The following is a 16,488-nucleotide window of genomic DNA, read 5'->3' as shown; positions in this document are numbered from 1 at the left end:
TTTTTTTTTTTTTTTTGCATTCAACATTTGCATGTTCTGGGCTGCTTAATGTTTTGCTTATGGCATCAAAAGGACTCTTGTCTCTTGTTCATGAAAAATAGTGTTCAATTTACGTCTGTCTTTATGGCATCTTATGCTGTGTGACTCTGACTGGTACTGGGAATGCCATTCTTCTCTGGTTCTTGTGCTGTGGTGTTAACCCCTTACAACTCATCCCTTTTACTAGATCAGGATAAACAGTGAGTCTATACAAACCAGGCAGGTGCTGTCTGGTTTTCAAGTAGTTTTTAATTGTATCACAGTCACGCGTTTTAAATAGTCAAAAGAATTCTGCAAGACCTATGATAGAGACAGCAAATCTGATCCCCCAGAGAAATGCCTTCTGCTTTTCACATGCTTCTTTTAATTTTTACATTCATGTAACCAAATACCATCCTTACATGGTTATTTCCTGACTTTCCTGTTTGTACTCTGGAAGATGAAGATTTAGCTCTCTTTCACGTGCAGACCTCTTCTCAATTCTTTCTCTGTGACACAGTTTTAGCTTGGCCACTATTTAGGGTTTATATTATTGGGACTTTATACCTGCTATTCATAGCTCAACTGTTATGCGGTTGGTTTGATCTATCTGAACATCATTTTATCTCTGGAGTTAATGTTTCATCTTCCCTTTTTTGATGAGTTTTCTGTGCCTTAACACTAGTCAATACTAAGCTTTCCCTTTGTTATGTAAATCTTCCAATACAAAAACTTTAGGAATTCTTATCCTTCATCATGTTAGACTTATAGTGAAAAGCTCCCCTGGTCAGTTTGCTCCCTGGGCCTGCAGTACAGCTGTCAACATGAAATGTTTGAAATGTCTTTTCACCGGTGTCCTGGAGAATCCTATTTCCTGGCTCATGTTCTTTTCTCCTCCTTTTTCCTGGGATCTCCTGACTTAAGATCACGAGTTATTCTCCCATTTTTGGCCGAGTGTCTGCTTCAGTAGCTCTTTTAAAAAAGATTGTATGAGAAACATCATTTTTGAGGCCTCAGGTGTCTCAAAATACATTTATCCAGGTTTTGTGCTGAGTTAACAGTTTGGCTGAACACTGAATTGTGGTTTCAAAATCGTTGTCCCTCAGAATTTTGAAGACATTTCATCTGGTTTCTGATATTTCTGTGGAGCAATTTAATGACATTCTGGTTTTTTGGTAGTTTGTATGTGATTTGGGTTTTTACCCCTGAAACTTCCAATAGCTGCCTTATTCCCAGTGTTGAGATTTCTCGATAATGTGTGAGCCTTGTTGTGGGCCCACTTGGAATCCTTGTGCTGGTGTCTAGACAGTTCTTTATTGGGAAACTCATGTCCTTCAACTCTGTAAAACTTTCTTGAAATTTTTAAATCATTTCTTTCCTTTTTGAAAAAAGAATTTTGAGGGCATCCAGCTGCTCGCTTGGTGGAGCGGGTAACTCTTGATCTTGGGGTTGTGAGTTTGAGCCCCGCCTTGGGTGTAGAGATTGCTTTAAAAAAATTCTCATTATGCGCATTATTTAAACATTTGACTTGTCTGCTCTTTTTCTTATTTTTTTGCACTTATTTTCTAAGTCTTTTTTTCTTGACTTTTTAAATCTACTTTCTAAGAGATATTCTCAGCTTTGTCTTTCAGCTCTTACTATTGAGTTTTTAACTTATTTTATCATGCATTCCATTCCCAAGAACTCTTTTATTCATGAAATGTTTCTTTTCTTTATATAATATATTCTTCTTCCTCTCCTTTCCCTCTTCCCTTCTTAGAGTTGCAGTATCCACGTATCTCCCTAAAGGTATTTATGGTAAGATTTTTGTGAAGTATCTGTTTCATCTTTTGCCCCTCCCTTTCCACACCCAACTCATTCTCCCTAAAGGGAAGGTAAAGGTGAAGAAGTCCTTTGAATTGAATCTTACTTTTACCTTTAATTTGGCTTTTTTTTTTTCTGCCTCTTCTGACCTCCTCCAATTTATCATCTTCACTTCTTTTCAACAGTGTATGATCCTTGCTTTGTTTAAGATCAGGTTTGTTTAAGGGGTGCTTGACTGGCTCAAGCAACTCATGATAACTCTGGATATGCAGGTCATGAGTTCGAGTACCGCAGTGGGTGTAGAGATTACTAAAAAATAAAAATTAAAAAAAAAAAAAAAAAAAAGATCTGACTCCAAATGACCTTCCACAAGAAGTCTCTCTAGAGTCTGCTGAGGATAGAAAGCTACATGTATTTTTATTCCCAAATCCTCTGAAGCCCTTTCAGGGCTTCTACAAATTCAAAAATATTGTCATTATAATGCTAGGATATTATTTGTCTCTTTTACATGTTTACTCTGGTTTATGGTGGTTTCCCAGAGGCTACATGATGTGTGATATTACGGTGGATATGGGACTCCATCTGTCTGCTATTAAGCCAGGTGTTAAAGAGATTCAAGAAAGCCTGGTTCATACTAATTTTTTTTATTTGATAAATATTTTTTAATTTTCTGGTTTAATTTCTATAAAGTAAGTATCCATAGATATAACCTCCTTACACAAAAATGCTCTTTGGAATCCTCAGTACTTTTTTTTTTTTAGTAATTTTATTTTGTAGCTTTTTTTTAATGTTTATTTTTAAGACAGAGACAAACAGAGTGTGATACAGGGAAGGGGCAGAGAGAGAAGGAGACACAGAATTTGAAGCAGGCTCCAGGCTCTGAGCTGTCAGCACAGAGTCCAACATGGGGCTCAAACCTATGAACAGAGATCATGACCTGAGCCGAAGTCGAATGCTTAACCGACTGAGCCACCCAGGCGCCCCTGAATCCTCAGTACTTTTGTAAAGGGTGGCAAAAGGTCATGAGACCAAAAAGACTGAGAGCATCTGCTCTGAAGCTATAAATATACATATCTAGCTCATGATATATATTAAATATTTTAAGTGCCCTGGAATAACTTACCTTGTAAAAAGAGACGTCTCTCCAAGAAATAACAAGTGTTAATGTAGATGTGGAGAAAAGGAAATCCTCATGAAATGTTGGTGGGAATATAAAGTGGCACAGTCACTATGGAAAACAGGTCGGGAGTTCCTCAAAAAATTTAGAACTGAAGAAAACTGAACTAAAAATATTTTATCTGAAGAAAATGAAAACAGTAATTCAAAAAGATATATGCGCCCCCATGTTCATTGCAGTATTATTTACAATAGTCAAGATCTGGAAGCACCCTAAGTGTTTATTAATGGATGAATGGATTAAACAATGTGGTGTATACATATGTAATAGAATATTATTGAGCCATAAAGAGAGGGAAATCTTGCCATTGGAAACAACATGGATAGACCTGACGGCATTATGATAAATGAAACAAGTCAGAAAAAGACAAATACCATATGATCTTACTTAGGTGTGGAGTCTTTCAAAACAAAACAAAAAACCCCAAACTTGTAGAAAACAGATTGGTGGTTGCCGGAGGCAGAGAGGGAGGGGTGGGCACAATGAGTGAAGGTAGTCAAAAGGAACAGACTTCCAGTTATAAAATAAGTAAGTCCCAGGGATGTAATGTACAGTAGTTAATGATACAGTATGGTATAAGAGAAAGTTGTTAAGAGAGTAGATCTTTCTTACAAGTTCTCATCGTAAGAAAAAAAGATCTAGCGATGCATGGTGGTGGATATTAACTAGACTTATTGTGGTAATCATTTTGCAAAATATATAAAATTGAATCATTATGTTGTATATCTGAAAGTAGTATGTCAATTATAGAATTGATATATTGATGATTGAAACTAATGTTATATGTTAATAATAAAAATAATTTTAAAAAGATATGTCCTTCTTTATTTCCTCCCTCCTAACCTTTGTTTATTTATATATTCTCCTTTATTCTTAGACAGTTGTCCCTGGATCATTTTCTTTATCTCAGATGAAACAAAATTTTAAGTTTTGATTGTTCTACTTTATTTTTTTTCAGATGGTTAGGATTAGTAGATTACATTGGCCTATTCTCTGAATGACATAAATGATCAGTTATTAATTCTATTATGTATCAGATAGAATTAATGTATTTTTTGGCACCTCTAAATAGAAAGTAAATTACTTGATTTAATAAATGTTTAAACAAGGGGTTTAGAACATCGAAATCTAGTAGAAGAACTTAGTTGTCTTCAAACTTTTAAATAATTACACTGTCAAATAAAGAACAATGAACCAAAGAAATGCATAGTTGCTTTTGGGATAGAATGTGTTTAAAAATAAATAAATAAATAAAATAATTTGTAACATTTATTTTAGATGAAAAAGAGAAATTCGAACCCACGGTCTTCAGGGATACACTTGTCCAGGGGCTTAATGAAGCTGGTGATGACCTTGAAGCTGTAGCCAAGTTTCTGGATTCCACAGGCTCAAGATTAGATTATCGCCGCTATGCAGACACACTCTTTGATATCCTGGTGGCTGGCAGTATGCTTGGTAAGCCATGCATTATAGCTTCTTCTTTAGTACTTTAAATTCCATTGAAATAGTTTCTTACAAGATAAAATCTTTATAAATTTACATTTATGAGAGTTGGTAAAAAAAAAAATGCAAATGGGAGTCTCTATGATTTTTACCTTGTTTACCATTTGGGATGGTAATGTGGCTGTAGAAACAGTTATTTGTTAAGAGAGGCACAGAAATGATGGTTTCTGTTAATGTTACAACACAGCTACTTTGCTTTATAGCTAAAGGACAGCTTCCCCATGTGTCCCTAATTCAAAATGTTTCTGGAAAAAAGTCTGCTTTTGTATGTCACTAGTTTCTTCCAGTATATTTAATTAACCCCCAAATGCCCTAGCAACCTTTCCCTTAAAGCCCACCCTTTTTCCATGCAGTGAAATGTAACCCTCCGTTTTTCCTTAAATTCTGATTAATCCAAAAAAATGTCAGAAATATAGTTTAAATCTGGTTTTTAAAAATATGTAATTGTGAGTATATAGCTAAAAGGATTAAAGGTAGAAGTTTGAAAATTATTAAAGTTAGTTTCTTTTTTTTTCTTGTTTTTTTTAATATGAAATTTATTGTCAAATTGGTTTCCATACAACACCCAGTGCTCATCCCAAAAGGTGCCCTCCTCAGTACGCATCACCCACCCTCCCCGCCCTCCCACCCCCCATCAACCCTCAGTTTGTTCTCAGTTTGTAAGAGTCTCTTATGCTTTGGCTCTCTCCCACTCTAACCTCTTTTTTTTTTTCCTTCCCCTCCACCATGGACTTCTGCTAAGTTTCTCAGGATCCACATAAGAGTGAAAACATATGGTATCTGTCTTTCTCTCTATGACTTATTTCACTTAGCATCACACTCTCCAGTTCCATCCACATTGCTACAAAAGTTAAAGTTAGTTTAAAAGCAAAATAAAAATAATAGAGCAGAGTCGTCAAGGTAGAAGGCTTTTCTGAGTGACATGGCATATTGATCTAAATGTTGATTAGGTATCATAATGACCCATTGTTCCTCTCATGTTTATTCTTAGAACTTAGTTTGTCTAATCAGTTTGTGTGGTAACCATAAATCGCTAGAAGTGGTCCAATCCTCTAGGCCAGTGATATGCAACTACTGAGGGGACATTTGCAAATGTGTGAAAGTGTTTGGGTTGCTATAAAGACTTGGTAGTGGAGGCATGCATGCCACCTACTTTGCAAGGGGAACTCAGTACAATGAAAATTTGCCCTACCCAGTGCGCTATCAGTGCCTTTCATTGAGAAACACTGTGTAAGCCAGCCTACTTTAGGACAAAGTGTGTACTTTCATCCATTTTGAGGTATAGCCACATTTTAATTCCTCCTTCTGAGAAATCTTTCCATTTTGGTACGCGGGCTCTAATTACTACCAGGCTCCCTTTTGATCTGTATTGCTGCTTTATTTTTTTGTTGTTACTATTTGTAAAGATCTCACATCATCACTGTGGATCATTCAAATCCAAGCATAAGAACTATATGTATTGGGGGCGCCTGGGTGGCTCAGTCGGTTAAGCGTCCGACTTCGGCTCAGGTCACGATCTCGTGGTATGTGGGTTCGAGCCCCGCGTCGGGCTCTGTGCTGACTGCTCAGAGCCTGGAGCCTGTTTCAGATTCTGTGTCTCCCTCTCTCTCTGACCCTCCCCCATTCATGCTCTGTCTCTCTCTGTCTCAAAAATAATAAATAAATGTTAAAACAAAATTTTTTTAAAGAACTCTGTATTGTGTTCAAATCCCATTACCTAGAGACAACTGTTATTAATATTTTGGTTAATTCCATTCTAGAAATCTCTTTACCTACATATGCTAATTTTTGAGAATGGGATGATATTATACAAGTAAGATACTCTGTATGACTGTTTTTTATTTATTCTGCAATATGTTGTTGTCTTTCATACCTATGAGTGTTACCTTGAATGATTTTGAAAAGAACCAAAATCATACTGATTTTGAATCATATTTAATTTGTTCCTAGTTTCATTATAAGCACAATATATAATCAGTATCTCTATACACATAGCTTTGTACCTTTATCTAATTACGTCTTTATATATTTAGCAAGGGATAAATGAATTGAAGAATAGAGATATCTATGTCTATCTTTGTCTACCTGTCTATCAGAGAGGCACCAGCCCTCCAAAAGAAGATTCTAATTAACATTGTATCGAAAATGGTGTTCTGTTTATCTACACCTTTAGCAACATTAGGTACTCTTATGCTTTTCAGTTTTTTAGGTGTTTGCCAATTAGGTAAGTGATATTTACATTCAAAATTTTTAAATTAATAGTGAAGTTGAATATTTTCTGATGCGGTGATTGGCTTTTGTATTTCATGAATTACGATATACTTTCATTGGTGCACTGCTAAATTCTGTGCAAGTCTTCAGTGAGTTTTGGTACTTGCCAAAGTCACATGTGACTGTATAAGTCAATCCTATAGACCTTTTGCAGTTCTTCGTGCCCTCCTGGCAGTACTGCTGACCCTCCTGTCATTCTTGAAATGTTTACTTTCTTCCCCTACATGAGACCATGTGTTTCTCTGAATGCCTCTTACCTGACTCTTGGGTTTCCATATTACTGCCCCCATATATCTGTTAAATTATCTGTATACTTTGCTTTGATGATCTCAAAGCGTCATTGACCATCTATATAAGGATGATCAGCAAATTTATATCTGTAGCTCAGATTTCATTCCTTCACTCTACCTCCATACATCTAAGAAGGTAAGGCCAAAGGTATGGTAAGACTTAGGAGCACAGCCGGTACAACCCCCAGGTACCTACCGAGGCCAGACCTTTGATATAATGAATAAACCCAGCCAGGCACATTCTTTTTATATAAATATTTTGTTTACTTATTGAGTATGGGAATCTTCTTAACACCTACCCCAAAATTTACCTTCTTCCATTGTTCTTAAAACAATAGTCATCTTGGTTTTTCAGTTGTGTTTTTTGAAGAGTAGATACAAGAAATACTTTTTCTTTTCTTTTAGCTTACATTTTGAGGAAAATAGCAGGCTCACCAAAATTTTAGAAAGGGCAATTAATTCTTTGTCCCAATATCAGAGGGAAAAAAATTTAATGCAAGCTGTAGCAATATTATTCATGTATAACATGTTTTGTATAAGAATACAATTTTTAAAACTTGTCTCTAAAAGAAAAGACTATAGATTTAATTTCAATTATATAACTAACTTCTGTCAGATAGGAGTCATTAGCCTGGAGTTTTTAGAAGATTATCACCTTAATAAAATTTTGTTCCAGGTGGTTGTTTTCATTACAGAGGGCTAATTAAATCTTATGCATAAATTAATTGCATGAAAATAGATTCCTGAAGGAGCTCACTTTTCTAAAAAGTAATTTGCTTATGAAATGGTATGCTGGAATCTGAAAAAGTTTGGCTAGGTGTAGCACTTTTCATCCAAAGATCTGAAATCACGAGTTAAATAAAGGCAGTTACATAAATGCATAAAGGAAGTAGCTGGTACAAGTGTATATTCTCCAAATATGTGTTGAGTATATGGAAGACATTAGTCTAACTTGGCTTATTCAAACCTTCTAGAATCCTACCCTAATTAAAATGAAGTACAATCAGAAAGCAAAAATACCTAGTATGGATTCTGTTCTTCTCATCAGCCAGTGTTTTCTAATGGCCATGATTGAAACTTACAGGAGGAGCCTTTGAATGTAGAAAGTTGAGTCATAGGAAAAAAATGCATTCTTTTATGCTAGTCCATTTATTCCATGATATTGTATAGACCAAGGGGGAAAAAGACGATAGAGAATAAAATACACTTTCCTAGCCAACACAGCTGCCTGATGACCAAATGCAAATAGCGAGCAGTCAAAGTGTATACTGTTCAACCCTGCATGGATAATTGGGCTAGTGGAGGAGGGAACAGTTTTAATACCTACTCAAGTAGAAACCAACAAGGTCTAAGGAAGCCTGAGTAGCTCAGTCAGGTAAGCATCCGACTCCGGCTCAGGTCATGATCTTGCGGTTCATGGGTTCGAGCCCCATGTTGGGCCCTGTGCTGACAGCTCAGAGCCTGGAGCCCACTTTGGATTCTGTGTCTCTGTCTCTCCCGCACTTGCTCTCTCTCTCCCTCTCTCTCTCTCTCTCTCTCTCTCAAAAATAAACAGACATTAAAAAAAAAGTTAAGAAACTAACAAGGTCTACAAGAGCCAGGTTCTGGCCGGTCTCAGTGTTGGTGAAGTGGAGTCTGGCAAAATATTATCACACCTAAAAAGTGAACCATGTCCTGATGTCAGAAACACCAGGAACTACATTGAGAATGTAGTCCAGATAATGAGTCCAGACTTAGAATGTTAGGAGCCTGGTGAAGTCAAGGATCTAGAACAATAATCTCACACACTATGGTAGTAGTGTGAAATGGAACAACTAGTTTGCATTAGATTAGAAACATAAACATAACAACATATGTATCTACATGTACACCTCATCCTATCAATTTTTATGTGATTTTTAGATTTTACCCACTTTTACTGTTTTCCTTGAGGTGCAGGAATTCATCTGCTCTGTAAATGTTCCTCTCATTTCAGTATTGTCTTAACTGTAATTACCTTTGTCTTTTCAGCCCCTGGAGGAACACGCATAGATGACGGAGACAAGACCAAGATGACCAACCACTGTGTGTTTTCAGCAAATGAAGATCATGAAACCATCCGAAATTATGCTCAGGTAAAGCCCATCACTGAGAGATTGTTGTGTGAGGAGGGAGACATCTGAACAGGATTTAGGGAAACCTTAGGTTCAGAAATTCTACAGGCCACTTTTTCGGTAGAAATGTTAGAAAACTCTTGCACATATGAAAAGATACTCAGTTGCATTCTTAGTAAGCAGTGGATATTAAAACTTAGCTAAGGTAGATTTATTTATATATATATATATATATATATTTTTTTTTTTTTTTTTTTTCTTTTTTGCCTTCATCTGTACAGAACACAAGTTATCAGAGGCTCACATAAATTCTGGTGAGAGTATAAATTGGTCCAAACTTCAGGGAGAGCACTTTGGCACTATCTTTCCAGACTAAAACTGCACATTCCCTTTGACCTAGCAACTCCACGTCTAGGACTTCACTCTCAGATGTGCTTGCATGTGTGTAGAATGACGCATACACATACGATGGGAATTATCAGTCATGCTTGTAATAGTATCAAAGGTTGGAAACAGCATAGAAGTCTATCAGTAGAGTACTCATTAAAATTTTCTAATTCATATTAGATATGAATGTAGCTATTCATAGCTATATTAGCTATATTAGACTATCATGTAGCTATTAACAAGAAAGAGACAAGAAGATATTTGTAATTTGTAATATCTATGAGGGATTCATATCAGGATTAAATAAAAAAAAAAATGCAAGTCACTAGAGAAGAAGACAAGCTGCCCATTAGGAAGAGACGTAGGCATTTCAAAGAAGAGGAAACACAAGGCTCCCCCAAATCAGATGAAGACATAATCAAACCTACTAGTAATTCGGGAAATGGAACTAAAATCATGATATTGTTTTGCATTTATTAGATCGGTAAAAAAATAAAATTAGAAGTCTTTAGGCCCTAATGAAGGTCTGGACGTTGCAGGACTGTAGAATGGAGCAACCTAGTAAACGTTAACACTATAGAGCTGAACGTACATGCATCATGAGTAGCTGGTTCCTGTTCTATCACGGACCTGTGTTAACAGCCAGTTGCTCTCAGCTAGACTACACGGGCAAGTACTAGGACTCGAGTGATGGTGTAAACTGGAAATCAAATTTATTGGATCTCAATACCATTTATTCTTTTTCCTTATTGCATACTACTTCCCTGCCTGGGCTACTATTTCCTCATAAAGGGCAGCACTGTAATCTTTACTCTTGTACCCCATCTTGATCACATTAGGGGATAATCTAAACTAAAAGTTTTAGATGACAGTGCATTATGTGTATAGAAGAAAAAGGAATTAGGGGCACCTAAGTGGCTCAGTCAATTAAGCATCTGACTTTGGCTCAGGTCATGATCTCGCCTTTCATGAGTTCGAGCCCCCACGTTGGGCTCTGTGCTAACAGCTCAGAGCCTGGAGCCTGCTTCAAATTCTGTGTCTCCCTGTCTCTCAGTCCTTCCCCCACTCACACACTCTCCCTCTCAACAATAAATAAACATTAAAAAAAAAAGAGAGAAAGGAATTAGATTCAGAAATCGTTTTCAATTATAAAAATAATCAATATTTATGAAAATCTCTATTTAAATAAGAACACTTATTATTCTATTCAGGCTACCTTGACAAAATACCATAGACTGGGATTTCTATAAAACAATAGAATTTCATTATTCACAGTTCAGAAGGCTGGGAAGTATACATTTAAGGTGCCAGCCAATTTGGTTCCTGGTATAGTCTCTCTTATGGCTCTTATAAGGCCATCAGTTCTATCAGGTTAGGGCCCTACCCTTATGACCTCATTTAACCACCTCCTAAAGTCTCTACTTGCACATATAGTCACATTGGAAGTTAAGTCTTCAACATATGAATTTAGTGGGAATACAAACATTCATTTCACTTAAATAAACAGCCCAGAATTCCACTGACACACCCTGTCAGAATTCCACCCTGTTTGTGGGTTCTAACTAGATGGGGTGGGGGGGAGGCAGTAATCCTTTATTACTATGAAGTTATACCAAGTTTTGCTTGTCTTCTAAAGACGTCTTTGTGTCCTCCCAGAGTACAATGTGTCTGAGGTCTTCTCTCTCCATCGTATCCATGGTCTCTGTGATTATATGTCACCCCCTTCATTTCCTATTGCCTTTCTCTGCATCTCGCAGGTTTAACATTATTGTGTTTTTATCAGCGTTATTTTTGGTTTCTCACATGTTATACTTTTGGTTGAATTTCTTTTTTTGTTATGTACACATTGATCACATTTCCCCCCTTGTTATAACTCCTTTGAAATGCTTACAGTTCTTTTACAGTTATCTTTTTACTATAGGGCCATGTTGTGATTATGGTGACTTTCTACACCTCCTATTGTCTTTTAAACTTGTTTACATAATATTGAATGGTTCTGTTTTATGTTTAGGTCTTCAATAAACTCATCAGGAGATATAAGTATTTGGAAAAAGCATTTGAGGATGAAATGAAGAAGGTAAAAATTCAAATGTAATGCCATAACTGTTTAAAGTAATGAAAGGGAGGGGGATGAAAATAGTTCATTTACACCGATAGTGCAGAAGTGCCAGGGACATAGTAAGTTTTTTAAAAATGTTTGTTGAGTGAATGAGTACAACAGGTCATTAGCTAATTGCTATAGGGGAAAATACACGATTAGCCTAGATTTTGTTCATTCATCTTTATGTAAGACCACATACTTTGCTCTATAGGAGTGGTTTTATAGCATCTGATCCTTGACCTTGCAGAGCTTAAAAATAAAAACTAGAGTTTCCAAATATGCAAGAAAAATAAATATATCAAGGGGGAAATCTAGATGTGGTGATTTAAGCAATTAAAGCATGTGAAGGAGTATATGGCACAACAGCTAATACCCAGTAAAACTCTTTAATTTTCACAAATACAGTCTGGCAAAGAGGATAAAAGCACATCTTTGGAGATAATCTGTGGGTGTAAGTCTCAGTGGTGTTTCTCACTGTAAAAAGCTGCAGTAAGATGCCATACCTTAGGATTGCTGTAGGAATCAATGAGATCACATATAAGGTACTTAATAGAGTAAGTGGCCTCTAGTAAGTAGCAAAATAAATAGTAGCACCTCATTAAAGAAGACCTCCTTTCTGTCATTGCAACATGTTCCCTCTTGAAATTTGTAACTCTTGTGTGTGTGTGTGTATGTAGCACTCACTACATTAACTTGTTACAGATTTGCATGTTGCTTGATCATTATTTCCAATTTTAGACAATCTGCTAAATTATAAACCAAGGGAATAAAGGAACCATAGCATCTACCTTACTTATTCGCTTCCCCATGTTCAACGCAGATCCATACATCGTGAACATTTGACAGTAAAATCCCTTTTTAAAACAATTTGCATTCTCTGTGACTCCATTTTCCCGTTTCTTAAGAATAGTTCAGCATGGATACATAAAACTGTATGTATAAAGATGTTTATCACAGTTTGGAGAAATAAGCTAAGTGTGCATTAATGGGAGACTGATTAATTAAATTCTGGTCTGTCCCTACCATGGAATACTGTACAGTCATGTAAACAATGGAGGATAACCACATGAATTGATTGGGGAAAATGTCCATGATAAATTGTTACGTGAAAAAGGTGCGGAGCAGCCATTTGGTAGTTTAACTTCAGGCAAATTACTTCATTTCTATCTGCCTCAGTTTACTTTTCTGTAAAGTGAAGATCAAGGCTGGTGTAGATTTCAATACACAGAAAGTATTCAGAAAAATAGCTGGTACCCTTGGCAAGTTTCAGCTGTCATCAATGAATAATTCAGTAAAAACAATACATGTTCACACATATAGTTATTTATATAATATATAGAGGTGTATAAGTACATTTAAAAATCTGGAAGGACACATCAAATAGTTATTGATGAACACAGTAACAGTTATTAATTCTAAGGAAGCGGGATTAGAGAGGAAATCTCATTTTTATATTCTGTAGTGATAGATATTATTCTACTAGCATGTATTACTTTTATAAATATGAAAAAAAATTTAAGTGGAAAAAAATGTCCATTAGATTGCTAGGTGTCTAGAAAATAACAAGCACCTGATTAAACAGAGGAATGGATATAACAGGGAGGGAGAATGCAAAGCCTTTAAATGACATTTTACCACTTTTGTCTAATACCACTTATGCTTTTCTTAGCTCATTTGTAACTTGAAAATTTCCTTACTATTTTATTCACGTGATGTATATGTATGCTTCAAGAATGATTTATTTTTCATAGTGTATCCATTTTAAAAGGAATATTCTGAAGTACAGGCAGCATCTGATTTTAATGTTGATTAATATAAGTGATCAATGAGAATATGAATTTAAGAAAAAGATGTAACTTTTGCACTATTTTAATGAATGAGAGTATACTGATGGGCTTAAAAAGTAGTGTTTAATATTTTATTTTGGGAGCCATTTTTCATTATTCACTTGAATCTGAATCATGTTTTCAATCAGAGGGAAAGGCCAGATTGATACAAAGTGTCTATGATTTTGTCAGTTCTTTTACTGTGTCCCATTCCTGGTATTCCCTGGAGCTTTACACACTGATACTCTCATTCCCTCCATGTTTTTTTTATGAACTTTGAAGGTGGCTTTGTTTTTAATTCACTGACACTTTAATAGGCATAACCTGGGAGTGAAATGGACTAGTTTGATTCCAGTTCTGCCACTTACTCATTACTCATAATACAAATATTTAGACTCACATAACTTCTCTGTAATGTAATAATCCTTTAACTGTCAAGGATAGTAAGTTAATATTGCCCTACCCACTGTACAGAGTTAATGGCATTTCATTGGTGCAAAGTAATGAGAAAGTGAGCAAGGCCCCAGTAGTGATATTGAGCCCCGGGGATCTCAGTAACATGCCTAAGAACTGATGAACTAGAGAAAATAGCCTGGAATAGAGTCAGAGCAATGCGGCGGGGGGGTGGGGGGGTGGGGGGGGTAGCCTTAAGAAAGAGGAGGGTACTCCACATGACTGAGAACTCATAGAATGAAAAATGGGAAACAGGGTATAATCACCTTTGCTTTGGTTCTCCTTTAACCATCCTGAGGTTGCTACTTTCTCAATTGCCCCCTTTGAAATTGCTCTTTCCAACTCACATCAGAGGGCTTTTCTTTCTTAAGAGGCTTTGTCATATCCTCCATTACCTCATCACCAGGGCTGCTAAGACTGCATGCTCTAAGAAATACCGAGTTTGAATCTTGTTATTTTAGAAAGAGCAGCAGAAACTTAGAAAACCCCTTTCTCACGCAACAGTCTTGTTTTAAAGAGTATTATGTGCTCTGAACTCAGAAAAATATATGCTGATGTCAAAGCTTAGTGACTGTCCCTGTTTTTTGTGTGTGGTACGATGTAACAAACCCCAAGAAAATGGGTAGCTATAGTATGGGGATAAGGGCACCCCCAACACTGAAAAATATGAAGGACAATAATATATTTCAGTAAATGTTCTGCTCATTATGTAAAACTTACCCTTTCTTCTGTACAAAGTCCAATGTAAATTTTTTATGTAACCTATTCACACCATTCTCCATATGTCTCTTTTTGTTCCCGTGGATGTTATCTATAGCTACGCATAAGTGAACTTGGAAGCAAGGAACTGTGCCTGAGAAAGTCACTTTCCTTAGCATCCAGTTTATAAGTGAGCACGCGCATGTGTTTCTGATGGGTAATACTTACGCTGTGCGTACGACCGACTCGTCTGCCATTCAGCCATGCATGTACCTTGTCTTTTATTTTCCTACCTTAGTCCTTTGCTTTATAGACCTGGTTTCTTTTGTTTGACCCACAGCTTCTCCTCTTCCTTAAAGCCTTTTCCGAAACAGAGCAGACAAAGTTGGCAATGCTGTCGGGGATCCTGCTGGGCAACGGCACCCTTCCCGCCACCATCCTCACCAGTCTGTTCACCGACAGCTTAGTCAAAGAAGGTAATGACGCTTGCGTTTTCTTACCTGTCATGTGTAAAAAGACATGTAAAGCCACAGATGATTAGAAAAGTCCCGGCAACTCCTCTTAGTGTTCTCTCCTACCCACCCATCATCCGTATGAGCGAATGTGTGTATGTCTTTAAACAATAAGAATTGTACATGTTTACTGGAGGAAACTGGAAGAAAAAATATGCACACTTGTACAAAGACAAAAACTATTAATGAACTGAATTTCAGGGTGTAAGGCTTAATGCCTGGATCAAATACCCTGAAGTGGATGTCGTCCAAACTGTTTCTCTCAATGTAGTTGCCACTGGCATATTTTGTTGGGAGAATGCTTCATTGTACTTTGTGGGGCACTTAAACTGCCAGGCTCTAGCACCCACCTCTATTTAGTGTAATGAAAAAAGGCCCCTTCATGTTCCCAAATGCCCCCCCACCAGACTGTTATTTCGCTGGTTAGGACCGTTCTTCTAAACCGTTACCTCTCAAAGTCTTGTGTTCGATGTTCATTTTGATCCCATTTTTAAGATATTCATTATCTCAGTTTTAGAAAGAAGTCCAGATGGTGGCATCGAAGTCTTGCTTTAATTTTAAGGCAGTAAGAGTTTGATAGGCGTATATACAATCACTTGGTTATGGAATAAAACAAAAGTGGGCTCTTGGAGGAGGATAATGATATTCGAGTTATAATGCAACACAAAACAAAGAGGTATTTTTTCCTTAAAAATAAAAGAGCTTTTGTGAACACATCTGTTTCTTCTTAGAACTTAGTTTCTCTCCTACAAATGTTGAAGTCCCAGCCTCGTTCATGCCTGCAGTGAAATGGATTGTAGTCTTCTTGTAGCTGAGAAAAGAACAGTAAATTGAGAGTCGAGTGATCTTAGAGATTTTCTATAGTTTTGGGCTTAATATAGCTCAGATTTATGACAGTTCAGATTCTGTAATTTTCATTAGTGTGTTGTTCATATTGTGACATTTTAAAGTGTTTTCCTGAAGAGAATTTGATACTCCACATCTTATTTATGATGTGAGCCATTCTACCCTCAGAAAAACACAAGATAAAATGTAAACAGTAAATGTTAATTATGTTAGATTTCCCTAGCCTTCATAACAGAAAATAATTTTCTTTCTGGTTGTATTAAAATCCTAAGTGATTTCTACAAATTCCTCAAATAATTTGATGGACAATGATGAAGCAAATATAAAATATTAATGGTTATAAAATTTAGATAGTGGGTGTAAGTAACTAACGGTGTTTACAGTTCGAAACACCTGTTTTATTGTCCTACCCATAGTGGGTTTGGGTTTTTTTTTTTTTTGTGGGGGGTGTGGGGTGTGTGTGTGTGTGTGTTTGTTTTGTGTGTGTGTGTGGTTTTTTTTTTGTTTTG

The 16,488-nt window shown here is 36.4% G+C and overlaps 1 protein-coding gene across 3 annotated transcripts in view; it reads left to right on the top strand.

Moving 5' to 3' along the window:
* Nucleotides 1-16,488, top strand: part of BZW2 (basic leucine zipper and W2 domains 2) — a 63,736-nt gene that overhangs the window by 27,104 nt on the left and 20,144 nt on the right. For all 3 annotated transcript variants that reach the window (XM_086694906.1, XM_086694905.1, XM_025929456.2), the window contains 4 exons: nt 4,277-4,453; nt 9,073-9,176; nt 11,554-11,619; nt 14,962-15,097. In XM_086694906.1, the coding sequence (XP_086551032.1) occupies nt 4,277-4,453; nt 9,073-9,176; nt 11,554-11,619; nt 14,962-15,097 (483 nt within the window). The remainder of the gene's footprint in view (nt 1-4,276; nt 4,454-9,072; nt 9,177-11,553; nt 11,620-14,961; nt 15,098-16,488) is intronic.

The sequence above is a fragment of the Puma concolor genome, chromosome A2, assembly GCF_028749965.1.
Source record: "Puma concolor isolate L17-30 chromosome A2, mPumCon1.1.hap2, whole genome shotgun sequence".
Taxonomy (NCBI): domain Eukaryota; kingdom Metazoa; phylum Chordata; class Mammalia; order Carnivora; family Felidae; genus Puma; species Puma concolor.
This window is presented reverse-complemented; position numbering and strand designations above follow the sequence as displayed.